Here is a 17910-nt window from a genome sequence, read left to right as displayed (position 1 = left end):
TCTCTGTATTTTGTTAACTTCCATAGGTTTCTTTTATGCAGAATTACTAAAGGTCTCAATGTGTTTCTCCTTTCAATGAGTTCCAGACAATCAAGGTTAAATAAACAAAGTACATGTAGAAAACCTGAATCAATTCAAAAAATAAAAGAATTGATTTTTTTATTTTAATTTTGCTCATTGATTTTGTTCACAGAAAACAAAATCAATATAGTAGCAGTATACAGACTTTGAAGTTTGATAATATATCTCAGTACAATAAAGAGGTCAAAGCCCCTACTGTATCATAAATTCCTCCACTTGGAACTAATTAGTACAAGTGGAAAAAAGTGGCAGACTACCAGTTTTGAAGGGATAAACACAAAGGGTGAGCTAATTCAGACATAAATGCATAACAATCAAGAGAGTAAAAGTGCTTTTCAGCATTGTTCATACAGTTGAAAAGCCATATTATGAAGCAAGGCAAGTGATAATATACACTTTAGTTACAAATACAATATAGTTTCCTCCACACAGTTATACCAGCTTTATATCAGAAACCTGAATGGGTTGAAGTTATGCTTTATTCATAAAAAAATGAGCTTGTTCAGAAATTATTAATATTTAAAATATCTTCTTTTGTTGTTCCTTATGATGAAGATGAAGGATATAAATGAATGAATAAATTATTTAGAAGAAAATATTCAGCCTTTCCCTTCTCTAAATCATAATCTGATATACTATACAGTGTAATATCCAAATATAGATATAATAAATATAAAAATTGGTATATTTATATAGAAAATTGGAGTTGGCACTATAGTCTTTGTCTTTGTATGATGTGTATAGCTTAATAGTGACTGCAGGGTCAGAGGTTCTCCCTACGTGTGGTTTTGATGTTGGCAATTGTACAGTCCTTGGCACAATTATTCTATTCTAGAGTGCTTTAACCGAGTGACTTAACCTGGGTTTGACAACCAAACTGTATGTGTATACATCTGAGTGACTGTTGATTTCCCTGTGCTGGTAGAGTCATTTAGCGTGTTTTGGTTTCTTCTCTGTATCTACCTCAATTTCCTTGTAGAGCCATTCTTCTCAGCCAAATCTGAAGGAACTCAAGACTGCTTGCCCTAATTCCTCTCCCGCCCTCTGTCTCATGTCCTCAAGTAGTACTAAGATTTTCAAATATTAAGACTATATATGGATTTCCAGAAATTCAGTCCTGAGGTATGAATTTTTCTCTTTGTTTATCTAGCACATCATCAGAGTTGTTAGTTTGGGGTTTTTTCCAGCAAATCACAAATACTTCACAGATTCAAATACTGGAAATTCAATCTCATTCACACTCATCTCCGAGTTACTAATTGAAGCAATCATCTAATCAAATTTCAGTCCTTTCAAAGATGGAACAAAGCAGAAAACGGTGAGTTTTTCATCCTATTCATACTCCTAAATTAGATGGTATTTGATAGTGTTCCTCCATTTATGATCATTTCTGCTTACCAAACCTTTCTCACATACCATTTGTTTTTCTGGTTTGGATTCTTTACTCTGTTTCGTATCTCTCCAAATGCATCCAAAATGTAATCTGAATCTCTTGTTTTCAGGGTTTTTTAAAGTGATTTATCATGGTTGGAGTTTTTTTGTTGTTTGTTTTTTTGTTTGTTTGTTGCCTTTTTTTTTTTTTTTTTTTAAAATACCTTTGCTTTCAAGGTCCACTTAGTTCTGCAGTAACCCTGCCCCCTGGGAATCAATTTCTTAACATGAGAGTAAAGAGAGTTCATGTATTTTGTGATCCAACATTCCTTAGAGTTGGAGTTTCATTTCATAAATCATTCACTTACGAGCACATACATTCATTTTACATGATTCCTCAATGTGGCCAGGGTGCTGCGTAGTCTGCACTGTATCCACCTACAAAAAATACAAAAATATATGTCTGCTTACCGGGATGCGAGTAGGGTTTGGCTAACCTAATCCTGTATCACGGATCTTACAAGTGAGCAAAAAGATTCCTCTTCTCTCCCTTAGGTCCAAACACACTCCATAAAATCACTATTTGGCAGCAAAACCAGTTAGAATAGCGTTACATGTTGTTTAAGAAAAAGGAGGAACTAAGTGAACTATGTCCAGGAACAGGATGGTTTTAAATCACAAAGAAATTGTAGTGATTTATATATTCTTCCTTTTCTTACATATAGTTACTGCAGACAGAGTGAAAAATAATATAAACGTTTCAGGTATCAGTGACAAGCATAACTTTTCTCCATGAAGCGATGGGATAAATAGCGCAGCAAGTCACTAGTAATATCAGATAGCTGAAAGAGGCAAAGAGTACGAATTTTGTAAGAAAACAGTCCGGCATCTCTTCTTCCCCCTCATCCGCCTCACCAAAAAAAAAAAAAAAAAAAAAAAAAAGCCAGATTTGGAGGGCAACATACAATATATATAATGACAATTCTGTGAACACATATGTTATTCAAAACGTCAGGTATCAACTATTATGCCACAAGGTGGATGTAAAGAAAACGGAGAACTAGGGGAAAGTGTGCTCCCTTTGAATCACTTTGATCAATACGTTTATAAGGAAATGAGACACTAAAGAGACAGGCATGTCTCCTGATAAACAATGAAAGTTTCTGTCCAATATATTCTTCAAAAACAGCTCTTAAAATATCACTCAGAAACAGGTCATCTACACAAAAAACATTAACCCATTATGTGTTAGTTACATAACATGTTTGGTTCATATTCACTAGACAGTCTTTTCAACTCTTCCAGTATTTTTGTATTATCATTAATTTATATTTATTTTACATCACTCACTACCAAGTCCTTATTTCCCAACATTTTAATGAATCACTTCTTCTATCTATTACACATACATAAAGTTGGAACCGTATTACACATGTGTAGGATTGCAATGTCAAGCATCTCTACAAAGCAACTTTTGGTCTATGAATATAATCCATAAAAGACTCCCAAATGTCCTCAAATAAGTAACGTCTGTTCCTCAATCTAAATACGATCTTCCTACAGGAAGCCATCTGGGACAAGCAAGCAAAACATTCTGCTTTGGTTGCAGAAGAAATATTTTTACACCTCAGTAAAATTCTTCTTCATCATCAATCCAATTATATGCAAATCTCTTTGCTCAGTTTCCATTGTCTTAGCTTGACTAAATGGAAAAAAATGCTAAACTGGCCAAAAAAGTTTTATAGAAATATAGGTAATGCATCTATCTACCTACCTACCTATCTTGATCAATCTGTTTCTTTACCTATAATTTAAGTACGTTGAGTACCTCAAAGTTGCTAACTTCAATAGTAATTCAAATTCATATAAAAATAAATTTTACTAACTTTAAGAGGAGTGAATTCACTGGGATAGTAGACTTGTCCAGTATTCAATCAACAAGGATCTGCTAACATGTTTTTAAGTATATTTTTCCAAGATAGAAACACAGTTGTGAGCGTTCGGTGTATTCATAAGATATTTCTGAGGTCAAAAGTTCATAAACATAACGGGTTTTTTTCTATAATTAGAAGTCTCTTCTTCTATGACAGATACTCTTGCTATTTTTTCAGTTAACAAATCAAATAATAAATCAATGCAAGAGAAAATCTCAAGCAAGCAAAACAATTACCTGACACATACTGGAAAAAGCGTTGAATCTTTTTTGTCAAAAACGCACTATATTATACCCTCACAAATTCAAATAATCATGGTGGTCTCCGTGCGTGTGTGTCTGTAATACCTGCTGGTGCAGCATAAAAAGGGAAGGACGAGAGTGCAATTTGTTGTGCCTCTCTACATTGTGTCTTAATAAGCAACAGACTTTGTGCCACTTGCCAATCTTGGGCGTACTCTATGCAGGCACAGGGAGCAAACCGATGGAGGACCTTGCATCTGCATTGCAAGTGCCACGCACCACATGACACCCTGAAAACAATGCTGGAAGGAAGACAATGCTTCAAAAGGATCAGGGGTGCACTAAAATATGTACAGAAGCACTCCAAAGATAGACTCAAGTCACATTCACACCCAAAAACCCCTTGCTGTGCTCCGTATCGCTAATGTAGATGCATCCATACACAACGATTGATGGAAAAAATTCAAGAACATCTTTTCTCCTACTCTAAATTTCTGTGAAATAAGCTGCTGTTTTCCTCACTTTTCTATGGCAGTTGAAGAATCTTGTTAATCTCCAGGAAATTGATATTGCTGTCTTGTTCCTCCTCCCATTTCCCAGCATGAAATACACCAAAGAGTTAAATGAAGAACTGAGAGTCACTAACTCAGTTTTCACGAGCAAGGTGCTTGCAGGTTTTTGCTAAACCAGTCCATAACACTGAAATACAGGCCTGGAAGTTTCTTATTACATACCGAGTCCAGTTTCTGTTTATCATAGGTATAACCTCACATATTTCCTTGATAGGTTACCATTTTCTTGCATGAATATCTCAATGGGAAATCTGTTCCAGAATTTCAGTGCTGCAGTATATAAAAATTATTGTAATAATAACCCCAAATTTATTCATGGGTATTTATGTCTGTTTCATCTTTTTCCTTAACTTAAATATTCATTGCCATTGGGAAGTGAACTTTTAGTATTAGAGATATGTATTTGCTATTATATGTAAATACTTCTCATTAAATAAGCGAGGAGCCACACTTTAACAGAGTGTATAGATGATCACAGACGCAACATACTGCTACAAGCTCAGAATGATTAACTTCTGCAAGTACCTTTTTGTCATTGATTTTTTTCTTTGCCACTCATCTCACTTTATTCTTAGCACTAAATCTGTGTCTGTAAATATGTTACGGTTGCAGTATATATTATATATTGCCCTGATTGATGTGTGCTTATTACTAAAAATTTCAGACATTACAAGTTTCTGCGATGTTCAACATGTCTTAAATGGAACTGAAAGGCACAACATGCTCATTTTTGCCCACTACAGCAAATGCCAGACAAAAATATATCTCCATAGATTTCCTGTTACATTTCACAAGATGCTTCTAATCTATTTTTAAACTTCTTTTACACACATAACTTCATGTTCAGTTTGTGACAGAAATCAAAATAGGATATGGGGAACTCTAGGAAGTGTATTGAATATATTCCGTAGAATATACATGTTGAATAAGGAATACTAATTCTCATATTCTTAAACAAACAAAAGAAAAGATTCAGTAAATAAAATGTTCAATATCTTTAGGGTGTACCATTTGTACAATATTTGTGAATCATTAAAGGCCATATATAGGGTAAAAAATAGGCAAATTGAAACTGATTAAAGTTTGTCTAAATAAGAAATGAATGAGGACTACTACATATGATCACAAAGAGATGCATAGATTTTAGTCGTTAGAATTTCTGTAATAGATATGGTCTAACTTAATATAAGAAAACCTATTAGTAACCTTGATGATGAAAGTTGAAAAGAAAAAGAAGTATTCTCATTTAACCTTACTGAAATCCGATTTGCCATATTCTTAACTTCTTTGCATCAGCTGAGTCTAGTTTTGCTACTTCATTGTGGCTACTGCTGACTCCTGCATGGTACGTAAAAGGTAAATCAAGCCCATCAAAACTAAACTTTCCACTTCATTCCAAAAACAGAAAAAAAAAAAATACCATTTTTAACCGATCATTACAAGCATAAAATTGATAAAATAAACATGTATCATTCATTACCTTTACAAACTCTCTGGTTTACTGATTTCCTGCTCACGCGATGCCTGTGAATGAATTTTGAACATTTAGGCATCTGGCAAATCCCACCGGTTCCTATTATTAAGATATTAGGATTATGTTCTGTTCATAGTCACCCTTTGCAGTAATACGGTGACGTATCAACCACTGTTCATGCTAAGCACCAGCGGGTTACTGGCTTGCAAAGACAGTGGTTAGAGATGCAAAGACTGTGTCCATACCATTGCCCTGAAATTAATTCAGTCATGCCCACAAACTAAAGAATTTACACCTTAGAATGCAAGAAAAATAACATACCTATACTTAACTGTTTAGCAATCAGTTCTTTCTAAAAAAAAAAAAAAAAAAAAGCCAAAATGTTGTAATTTAATCATAAACATATACCTTCTACTAGTAGTAGGTAGGAATGAAAACCAAAATATAAAATATCCCATTTAACTTTCTCATCCACTCTCACACAAGCACTGTAGTAATAAAAATGCTGCACATTTAATGCTATTTACTACAATGCCTTGCAATTCCTGAAGCACAGAACTGTCTTCATTACAATGCAGTATAATGATATTATTGTTCTACTTTCAATACATATGCATTCACTTATTTCAGGTAGACAGCGCTCAGAAATATAACTTGCTAACAGTTTTTTGAAGGCCCAGAGTGGAATAACATAGGATTAATCTACCTAAAAATTCTCAATAATGCAAATTTCCATATGGTTTGTGTATTACTTCCATAATACATTTATTAAAATTCTGTCACTTCACCCTACTGAACTAATGCATTAATACAATCTTGTAAGAAGCATTGTAATAATAAGAATGATACCTATTTAAGTTACTTATTACAATCTTAAGCCAGAAACAGTCCGGACTTTCTTGAAAACTGAGTAATACTGCTGTGTCAAGAAAAAAAAAGTCTCACAGAAAAACAGAACAGCAAGTACTGATATCCTTAGATGCCTCTGATGCTGCAAACCTCACGCCGAGAGGTTTGTGCTGCTCTTTAAACAGCTTACAGAACATAGCTTGGTCTTGGTGTAGATAATGCTACTAATAGTTTAATCCGTCATTAAGAAACCAAGGCATGAAAAGTCTGGCCCATGTTTTGTTGGTGTTGTTTCTTTTTTTTCCTTTTCTTAGGAGGACAGGAACACACTGTAAGGAAAATATCTGTATAATTCTTTTAATAAACTGATGAAATTCAATTTCAAAACCAGTAAGATATTTTTACATCACCTCATACCTCCAGAGGGTTGAAATCTTTTTTTCAATTTCTAGACTAAACCTGTAGTGGTCTGTTAATTGCCATTATATCAACGCTGTTCTTTACTAACTTTTGCTGGTATTTATTCCCAATATATTTTTGAAGAGCAATCAAATCTCCTCTCACCAGTTACTTTCTTAAGGCTCTGAAGTACACGTAGCAGTGGCTTAAAACCGGATGGCAGGAATAGTTACCACCCTCATCCATCTGCTCCACCCTTCTGATGGGCATTAAAGCCCTGAAGGCAGGGTTATATGATATGCCTATGAATGAGCTCATGTACTATTGCAGTCTTCAGCTGGGTGTATTAAAGTAAAAGAATTCCAGTTTTGGTTTACCCTAATATACCAGGCAGTGCTTCACAAAGTGATTCAAAGGAGGCTCAAGTATTCATGCCTTGAGGACAGTAACAGCTTCTGCCATCCAATTTTAGCTTGCCACAGCATGTCTCTCAGAGCCTCAAGTCTGCATAAGCAAAGCCCTTTTAGCCATCTCTTGCACAGCTAACTCTATATTCCATGGTTATTAAACAGCTCTTTCTGAATCTCTAAATGTATGCTTAATTCTTCCTTCTTTTCAGATGAAGTCTCATGAATGACTCCTCGAATGACATGAATGTGTCTGTTTCTCTCACAGCAGCACACAACCTGATGCAGCCTTATGTTGCAGAAACATATTCACCTGCGTCGCACTGGTGCTCATAACAACTCTGCCTAATTCGTTAAATTCTTCTCTTTTTCTACTGCTTCCATCTGATGATTTCCTGAATGTGAATTTACAACTGAATTTACAACTTACGGTCCTGTTCTTGCTATTGTATTTTGAGTTAAGTTTTATTTTAACTGCTACAGTCTGAAAAGTTTTCTAGTCCTTCACCTAGTACAGCCTAATCCTCATCCAAACCATGATGTTTATCATATTTGTTTCATAATCAAGTTTCATTATTACATTTGCGCTCTGTGCACAAAGGTTAAAATATAAAGCAAAATCAGCCTTAAGACCGATGCTTGACTTGAGTGAGTCCCTTTCCCTCTATTTATGATGCTTACCTTTGCAACAACACCAACCATCATCTCATTTTAGTGATTTTCTTACATATTTTGTAATTCCTCTAGTAATCCCCATCTTCCTTAGGTGCACAAATAATTTCCCAGGTGGCACAGTATCAACTGCTTGCTGAAGTCCAAAGAGAGAGATTACTAAATTTTCTTTATCTATGAAATTGGTTATCTTTTCAAAGGCAGGTATCAGATTGGTTTGTGTGAACCCCTTTCAGTAAAGCCATTTTCAATTTCCATTTTATCCCATCTTCCTTCTTCCTTTATGTCAGCAACTCAATTTTTTCATATAAATGCTGCTCTACTGTTTGATAAAAAATGAGGTCACACTTTTAGACCTTTGTCACTTTTTTTTTTTTTCAATCATCACCACTACTTAAATATAAATACTGTATTTGCTATTCTCCAACAAAACGGGACCGTTTTTGCCCTAACAGATTTATTTACAAGATGACTTGCGATGTTTTGTTGTATATCAGTCAGAATTCTGTGATGATGCTTTCCTAGTCCTCCTTTGACTTACATACCTCAGACTTCACTTTTGCTTTTATCTCAGACACTTCCAGCTTTTGCCTCCCATGTACAACATCATCACCTTTGTTTAAAACTAAGGCAAAGTTTTCATTTCATTTCTGCATTGCGTCTATGTTATCCTTCACCTCGAAGTGTAATAATCGTCCTGCTCCTGCTTCTCTCTTGCTCTCACTTTGTTAATATAGCTTAACAAAGTTTTCTTCTAATCGTCCTTTTAATGTCTATCTCAGTTGACATTTGTCAGCCCTTTATCCCTATACTGACCCCATCCCTATAACGTACCTCTCTTTGATTGTCTGATTGCCCTTCTCCTCCCTTTTCTCATTATTATAATTTTCCCTATCATGTAATTTATTCCATTTAAAAAAAAAAAAAAAATCCTTTCATGCCTGTAGACAGAATTAGCACCTGTGCATCTGAGCCTCTGAGAAGGTATTATTTGAGATATTGTACCTCATAGATATGTTTATGAAAAGTATTTCCGTGTCCCCTTCCCCACCTTCCTCCTACCGGTCAGTGGCACTACAGTCACTGTCTGTGCCTGCTACTGAAGGCCAATGCTGAAGAGAACAAACCATACAGATTGAAGAGGAACCATACTTTTTTCCAAGTCTCAGAGTTAATCTGCCCAAAGGCAAAATGTCTGTGTTCTCTGCTAGTGATCCTTTGTCAGACACAGTATTACACTTGCTTAAAATTTCTCCAGCCATCATACAGTAGTCACCGAGACAGAAAGAAAATAACGATTGGCAAGACTTCAGTGTCTAATGTATACAAAAACTGAGGTGAATGATAAATATGTAATTTTTTTAATGTAATTTTATTTTTTAGATGAATTAATAACTATTTTATTTTAAAGACCACTTTTTTAATCATTGCCGAATTTAAAATCTGCATGGAATGGTATCTGTCAATTAAATTTGTTGCTTACTAAGGTCTTCATTTGCACATGCAAGGCCGAAGAGGACTTCTAGAGAAGCGTTTTTGAGAGACAGAAGCATCATTCATGGAATTAAATGCTTTACAGATATATTTAAAACAGAGTGCTATGATGTGGCAGAAGTAGCAAGCTGATCCATTTATTGCTTACTTGCAATGCGAAGTATTACTTTTCATCTCCTGGGCACAACAGACCTCACAGGAATGCTTTACACTTCAGCCCTTTGGAGACACCAGGCCAGTAATCCCTGTGCAACCAAGACCCTCCTGCTACACCTGGGGTACGACAGGCTTCAGGGGCTTCTCTTCCTCCCCCACCCCACGCCTGCCCTTGCTTCAGCAAGAGATCGACTAGAGAGGAGAATCAATGCAATAATGCAGGGTGGAGAAGGGACTCTGTCAGAGTGGCAGAAGACCCGTTCCCAGGCGGATAGAACTCCAGCCATCAGGTGGCAGAGGATTATGGCAAAGGCACAGCAGGGCTCTAAAGGTAGAGTCTCACAGAGCAGCCAAAGCTAAAAGAAAAAGTTATAGAAAGAAGTGAGAGGAAAAGATGTAATGTAGGCTGGGCTTAACTACTTTTTACAGGATCCTTAGTATCCTTACTAGATCTAGATTAGATATTAGGAAGAAATTCTTTACTGTGAGGGTGGTGAGGCACTGGAACAGGTTGCCCAGAGAAGTTGTGGATGCCCGAACCTTGGAAGCGTTTGAGGTTAAGTTGGATGGGGCTTTGAGCAACATGGTGTAGTGGGAGGTGTCCCTGCCCATGGCAGGGGGGTTGGAACTACATTATCTTTAAGGGCCCTCCCAACCCAAACTATTCTATGATTCTAGGATCCTTAGGCAGGAAACTTCTAGGACAGACCTACCAGCCTTTATATCAAATTCAAAAGTACAACTAGGCATCACTGACCCTAGAAAACTTACTGATGATGGCAACACACCACCTTGTAGGTATGTTGTAGTAAAAAAGAAAAAAAAAAATTAAGCAAGATCACTAAGAAAATACATCAAAAGACACAGGTAAGCACTGCTACCAGTCTCTCACCAATTTGAAAAGAAATGTCTGAGTAGGGACAGGCTGTGTCTTTTAGATGGGCATCGCCTGAATCCACTACTTGAACAGATCACAGAAAGCATGGATGTAAAAGACAGATTCATAAAATGACATTATTTAAAGATCAATGTTATTCAGTAGACAGAAACGGAAATTAGTTTAGGTTTCCTGAATCCTGCTTCAGTGAACCTCCAAGTTGAAGTCAAAAGGTTTGTAAGATTTGTAAATTCTTGGTTACTCCATACGTCCACCTAAATACTCTCTTAAGTTATGTTATGAAAGCACCATAATGATGAGCTAAATTTATAAAGAACACAGTCATCCTTAGACACTATGTTATACGTATGCAAAATACTATGGAAATTACTATACTGACAGTGTAAACCTGTTTACATTGTCAACTGCTTACTTTTTCTTAAGTTCAAAACAAGAGGGAGTTTTGTATGTATGTCTTCCCTTTCAAAGGAAACATAAAATTCCATGCTTCTAAAAAAGTTGCAACTTTTGAAGTCCTTTATCAATGAGCAGTATGGTGTTTTCTAACAAATAAGAGCTTATTTCATAGTCTGTCTTATGAGCACAGCGTGGTAGATTGGTTTAATTAAAGTCTGTCAAATTATCATAAGGATTTTACACATTCAGCAAATAATTGCTTTTTCTTCTCTATTCACTTTTTGTTAATGGAAACAGAGAAAGTTGGTTTTATCTTTAATATATGATATAGAATAATGGAAAAAAAAAAAGAAAGAATAATGAACAGTTAATGAAGTGACCTTTAATTTCTCAGACATCCTTTTACATTAAACCTAAAATGACCAAAACTAAGCTAGATTTTACAATAGTTATATATGTGAAAGTATGTCACGTGTCCAAATCAGGTTATCATACTAACAGTACATATCTCAAAGTGGATGAACAGTAGAATGCAATGAAAGTTACATCCAAATATTTGTGAGATCATTGAAATTACCTCACATTACATCACACTCTGGCGATCCAAATACAGTATATTTTACACGCTTACAGATATTAGGTGATCACTGCTCATTTTGCTCATAAATTCCTCACTGCAAGTTGATTTATGTAGAGAATTGGTACATGCAAATATGGAATTAACACTATATGCTGTTTTGGTTTAGGGGTTTGGGTTGGTTTGGGTTTTTTTTCTCCTTTTTGATCCAAAATAAAAAGCACTTTTTCCCAGTGAAATAGCAAAATGCTTATTTTAGGACGCCAAAACAGTCTTAAGTGTGTCTCTGATTCTTTCATATTAAATTACATCTAATACGCAGTGTATGCATACTGTGAAATGACTTTTCTCTATCAAGGTAAGATTCAGAAGTCCAGTTTATTTTTACACAGCTGCCCCTACTCAGCATATTACCAGTTGTAATATTCAGCAGTAAAACAGATTACAATTGCTACACCATATCTTGGGGGGGACACAAACAATAAAAACATATATATATATATATATATTTATTTTAAATAAATCTCTGGAGACATGTACACCAATGAAACTTTGATTAGCCTGGCTGGCAAGCAGAGTACACCAGCCAAGGTTGATAGGTGACAATTCTAGATATTTATTTCTGGGGTTTCGATTTCAAATAGAAGGATGCCTCAGAAATTAATAACAGGTGCATACTTCATGTATATTATAATTGGTTTTCTGCATCACAGTATAACATTTTGCAAATGAAAAGCTTCTCTCTCTTTTCTTCAAATAGCAAGAGTACTGAGCTGATTTCATCTTAAAATTTGCATAACCTTTTTCCTGATACCTTTTCATTAGTTATTTCTTCTAATTTGAGTCCTTCTTTGGCAATCGGGGTGCCCACAAACAGAAAAATCTGTGCAGAAATTTCTAAATTATTCTGAAAAACATCTTTCTGTAGTTAGCTGTCACACACATTTACTGAAATGATGAAAAACAGCCAGCACGTGTCAAAAGACAAAAGGGAAAACCCAACTTTTTTTTTTTTTTCCATTCTTCTATTTCCAAATTACATGGAAATACCAGCTCCATAAACTAGAGAGAAACTTGCTAGAAACAGACATAAACCACTCAGTCATTGTGCAGTTATTCCAGGGCTCTCAATATTTCCACTTAAGAGGTGACAATTTTTTCTTTCCCTGTGAGAAGTGCAGCAGCAGGACCCTACTTAAAGCTGCCTATTCACAAAATATTTGGAAAAATTGCGTAACCACTGAGCAAAATTAGAAGAAGCAACTTTAACAGGTAAAATGTTTCAGTTACAGGTTTTTCATTATTTTCAATGCTGTGGGATGGCTTAGCTTCTTCAAGAAAATGAGAGACCTTTGGAGTCCTTCTTTTTCTTAAAGCCTTCCTATCATGTATCAGGGGAAAAAAAAATAAAAATTAGTGAGTTACACTGCAACTTCTGGTGTTCCTCAAAAGAAACAAATACATGGTTTAGGTCCATGAAAAAACCCCTCTGCTTTGCAGGAAAGAGAATACTTGAGCCCTCTCTGTATATCAGGCAGGAACCTGAGAAATCCAAGGCTGTAGATTTTTTTGCTTGGGCCTGCTAAATTTAAAATAATGCAAATGTATTTCAAGATATTGTAGAAGGGACTAAGATGAAGGAAAATATCTATGACAGGTTTTAGTATAATAGAGTAGCTGAGCCCTTTTTTGGAGCAGAGTACCAAATAAATAAGACTGATTTATTGCGGAACATAAGGAAAATGGCAGCAAGAGAAACCCTGGCATCTCCTTGTTGGTGTCTGCGCAGACCGTGGGTACCACACTGGGGTAGCTTTTACTTTGTAGGTAGCAGGATCCACTCTCAGCAGAACTTTATAGACACCAGTAAAGTCTTTCCGCATATTGCTTCTCTTTTGCGTTAAATGTGAAGGGAACGCACGCTAGCACCAAGTCTGTTGCCACACAGAAATGGAGCAGGAGAGAATTATACGCTGGACGTACACCGCACTGCTACTGGGAGGAACAGGAATTTCATCATGAGCAATTACAGCTGCTCACATAGGAAAAGCCACCTTCAATAAACTCTTCCCCCTCTCCTCTTTTTAAGGTCGGTCTTTATAAAAAATGTCTTTGTGGATGCTTGTTAACATTCAAGAAGATTGAAACAAGCAGGCCTGGTCACCTTCCTGATTCTTGATGCACAGAAGTGCAGGAAACTCGGAGGGAGTAAAGTAAAAGTCACTGAAACACGCCTTATTTCAATTTTCCTCACTAGTTTTTATATCTGCTGATATCAGGCAGGAGAAAACCACATTCTTTGTAACAGTGGCCAGGTCTTGGAGCAAAGAGATGCAGTCACACATGAAACGTGGTTACAAAATGTATTCTAAAAAAAATAATAATAAAATCAGTAGCTTACATTAGAGGGTTTCAACCATGTAAATATGTGGCAAGGATCTATTACCACTCTTCTAAAGAGATGGATGTCATGTCAAAAACCTGGCACAGCGATATCATTATCTGTTTTAAAACAAAGTATTACAAAATGTTTAGAAAACCTGATCTGACCAAAATGTTCTCTTGATTTTATTCCTAAAATATAATTTGTGTTACTGAAGTGAATTTGAACAAAAAATACTCAAATTCCTGCACAACAACATAATTCTGAAGGAATACTTCATTTCATAATTCTGAAGGAATACTTCATTTCATAATTCTGAAGGAATACTTCATTTCATAATTCTGAAGGAATACTTCATTTCACTCTCACCAGATTTTACTTAGGTTCTCAGTATGTAACTATGTCTCATGAAAGCCTGTTATGATTCAAAACTGTTTAGAGATAACAATTAAACCAGAAGAATTATGCTCCCCACAGTGTGTTTTACATTTACTGTCCGTGTTCTCCCTTATGCTTTTAAGGGGAGAGGAAGGGAGGAAAAAAAAGGAGACTAAAGAGGTGGAGCATCTTCAATGAGTGCAGAGATTTTAGATATACTTGATCTACTCAATTTGTTTTAAGTTGAAGAGTGAAAAGGAATCTTTGACAAAACTGTCATCTTTAAAATATGGTGATATTTCATTTTCCCCCTTCTGCACTATTTAGATTGCCTGAAACTGAAATTCTTCCAGCAGCCACTGTGTCCAATTTTTCAGAGCTGTCACTTCCTAGCAAATCTGCTTAAGCAAAATACTTATGTTGTTAGAAAACAGAGCAAACCTATAATCTAAAATGCTTTCTATACTCCTTTGCAGGACAACTGGTATTCAAGTACATGAAACAGCAAGAACACGCAAAAATCTGGAAGCTGATTTCTATAGACTCATTTAAATCCATAAATCTGGTACTCCCATGATTAGTTTCCAAAGCTGGCTGGACTTAGCTTATTTTTTCTGCACAATAATTATAATCAACACAATACAATCAAACAATAATCAAAATGCTACTTCCAAAGAAACCACTCCAGGTCATTAGAACTAAAAAGAACACTTCACCTGAAGGACAGTAAAACAGAAGATGATAATTTTTAACCCTCTCTAGTCCACGAGATCTTTTGATCAGCATTTGATGCACTGCAAGGTAACACAAAATTGCTACAGCTTTACACTTAGGTGCCTTTAGCCAACAATATGAAGTAGAGAGAACAGGTATTAAATTAAATGTAAACAAATCCTGTATGCTGCAATGAACCACACTGACAGAAGTTAAGATCTTTATCTAGGATATAAATTACAGTTTGTAGGAAGAAAAAAAAAAAGTATAAAATGTTCTTTTCAAGAGTGAATTTTAAATTCTGGTTGTCAAAGATTTTTGCAGATGACAAACTGCAGAATGGTTTTGGTTGTCACAGGTCAATAAGTATTCTTGTTTATTTCCTGAATTTTTTTCTAAGATTTTCTGACTATTAATTTAATTTCTGCATGATTATACAAAATTCTTATTAAGAAGTTCACACATGAGGGGTTATGTAAGACTACAGTTACTTCCACTGCTTTAGAAAGCCTGTCATGTTACATGAAAATCAGTGCTTCCTACAGTGTACAATTCAAATCCCAATACTCTGATGGCCCGTTAACACCAAATATGTCACCCTTTAATACCGCAAAATCAATACGCTGGAATGTCATGGTACCCTGATGGGCCACAAAGCCTCTGTATACATTTATTAGACAAAGATTTTATATTACTTCAGAGAAGAAATGTGTCAAGTTAAAATCAATTTCAAGTTTCTTACTAAGAAGGAAATAGTCCTAGGTAAATAAAAGATTTTTTTTAAGTTTCACTCAGTCAAACATAGGAACTGAGCAAAGAAGGTCAAAGTCATTTAGACGTCTTCTTCTGAACAAGGACACTCGCAGGTTCACACTGTTATAAATTCTACTCCTGACTTCCAAGCTTTTTTTTTTTTCCTTGGCAGCTCTTTCCTACCCAGATCATCACCCACCCAGGCTTTGCTGAGATCTCCTCTCAGGAAAGGATAAGAAAAATACAAATATAAATATTCCAGTATAATCAAACAATAATACCCCAAAGCCTAGGTACAAAACCCTCTTCTAAAAGTACCTTCCTCCATTTTCTCACAAGAGCATTTAAGTATTGGGACTACTATTTGGAAGACCAGACAATTTCTTACATTTTGAAAATGTTTCTGTAGCACACTCCAAAGAACTCGAGAGAAAGTTATTGACCTTTCTGACAACACTGGGAATTTGCAGACAAGACAAAACCATCAGTATTTTCTCACAATTCATTCTTCAAAATATTTTTAGAATTGAAGACAAGCAGCAATTTTGATCATTTGCCTTCCATCTTTGTGAAGATGACAAGTAATGAATCCTGGCCAATCCGAGATTCCTTGGATGTTTAACAGAAAAAGCATTTTTAAAAAAGACATTCCTGAGCTGCTGTTCAGCTGACAGAATAAAGAATACTCTCTTTCTTTAATCTCTGAGTTTCAAAACTATGTCCATTTGACTCCCCCCCAACATACTTTATTTCCCGGAATCCTGCATATCTCTGAGACCTCATTAAAAAAAAAAAAAAAAAAAAAACAAACCACAATACAGGCCTCTGTACATAAAATTTAACATTTGAGCTTTACTCCTCCACTAATTCTTAGAGCAACAAGTAAGGTGATATTATACAAAACTATTTGTTGCCTGCAAAAGAACTAGCCTACGAACAATTTCTGTAAGTATTGAACTGATATTGTCAGATCTATCCCGGAGAGAAACAGAACAAAAATAAGTATTTCTGTAGAGAGTAAGAAATTTCTAAACTACATAGGCTTGATTACTTTCTAGATCAATAGAAAAATTCCCTGTTACTGTCTTGATGGTATTTTTAATCACAAAACCCAAAATGAATATGAATTTCATGGATCAACCTTTATATTTTCTCTATACAGGTCCAGATTTCAAGTTGTAAACACCACACAATTCTTCCGGACAAAGAATTTTTTATTTTTTTTCTGAGTGCTATTTAAGCCATTTGATGCAATCATTTCTTGTGTGACACCAAACATGCTATTTTCCACGCCAATATCCTCTATACCCTGCCATTTCTAAAGAATCATTACACGCCTCCCCTACAAAGCTCAATACTGCTCAGAAAGAAACAATGCACGCGGAGGTCAATTTTCTAACAATATACAGCACGTGTTGCGTCTCATCATAGAATTATTCTCACTCTGCTCATACTGAATTAAAAGGAAGTACTGATGCTATAATTCCTACCGTATTGCCAAAAGCTAAACAGTGTGGTGTAGGAGCTTATGGCCTAGACTTCCAAGCCTTTTGCAAGCCTGTATTAGACATTCCCAAAGGAATAGTGAACTAGATCACATACAGGTTGGTATAAATTCAAAAGATTGATACAGCATAGACTGAAATCACGTAAGAAACATATAAGTTAAAGTTGTCACATGAGTTATCAAACTAACCACCTAGCGTATTAATGACAGGGCTGGTTTGCTATTTCAGTTTCCATGTCCTTAAGGAGCTTTCTACATGTGGGACTGCATATATAGGAAATTATGCATGAGAGGTTAGTTTCTTGTAATAAAGCGATACCTTTAAAAGTGAAAATAAAGCAGCAATTTACTGTATTCAAAAGAAAAAGATACTTAGGTTTCCATTAAGATACATGAAATATTTAGATTCATAAAATAAACTCTTACAAATCTATATGAAAATTAATTATTCTCTCAGTTAAATGGCAAATGGACAACATAGATTAATAACTATATAAATAAGTGATAAGCCAAAATTCAAGCTGGATTCTTATAGGTTTTAGTTTTGTATTAATTCATTACAATACGTTTCAGTATACAGCAAATTACTGCTGGAGAAATGTGATTCTTCGATGCTTTTCATAAATGTGACTCTTCAACTTGTTTGTTATGTG

The 17910-nt window shown here is 35.3% G+C and overlaps 1 protein-coding gene across 7 annotated transcripts in view; it reads right to left on the bottom strand.

Annotated features, from left to right (window-relative positions):
• Positions 1 to 17910, bottom strand: part of PCDH7 (protocadherin 7) — a 281720-nt gene that overhangs the window by 224690 nt on the left and 39120 nt on the right. Inside the window, exon 2 of one of the 7 annotated variants that reach the window (XM_063337316.1) lies at positions 774 to 1890. The exons of the other annotated variants lie outside the window; for them this stretch is intronic. Within the exon in view, the coding sequence (XP_063193386.1) occupies positions 1813 to 1890 (78 nt within the window). The 3' untranslated portion in view covers positions 774 to 1812. Of the gene's footprint in view, positions 1 to 773; positions 1891 to 17910 lie in introns of those variants that run through there. 7 annotated transcript variants of the gene reach the window in all.

The sequence above is a fragment of the Chroicocephalus ridibundus genome, chromosome 5 (assembly GCF_963924245.1).
Source record: "Chroicocephalus ridibundus chromosome 5, bChrRid1.1, whole genome shotgun sequence".
Classification (NCBI taxonomy): domain Eukaryota; kingdom Metazoa; phylum Chordata; class Aves; order Charadriiformes; family Laridae; genus Chroicocephalus; species Chroicocephalus ridibundus.
This window is presented reverse-complemented; position numbering and strand designations above follow the sequence as displayed.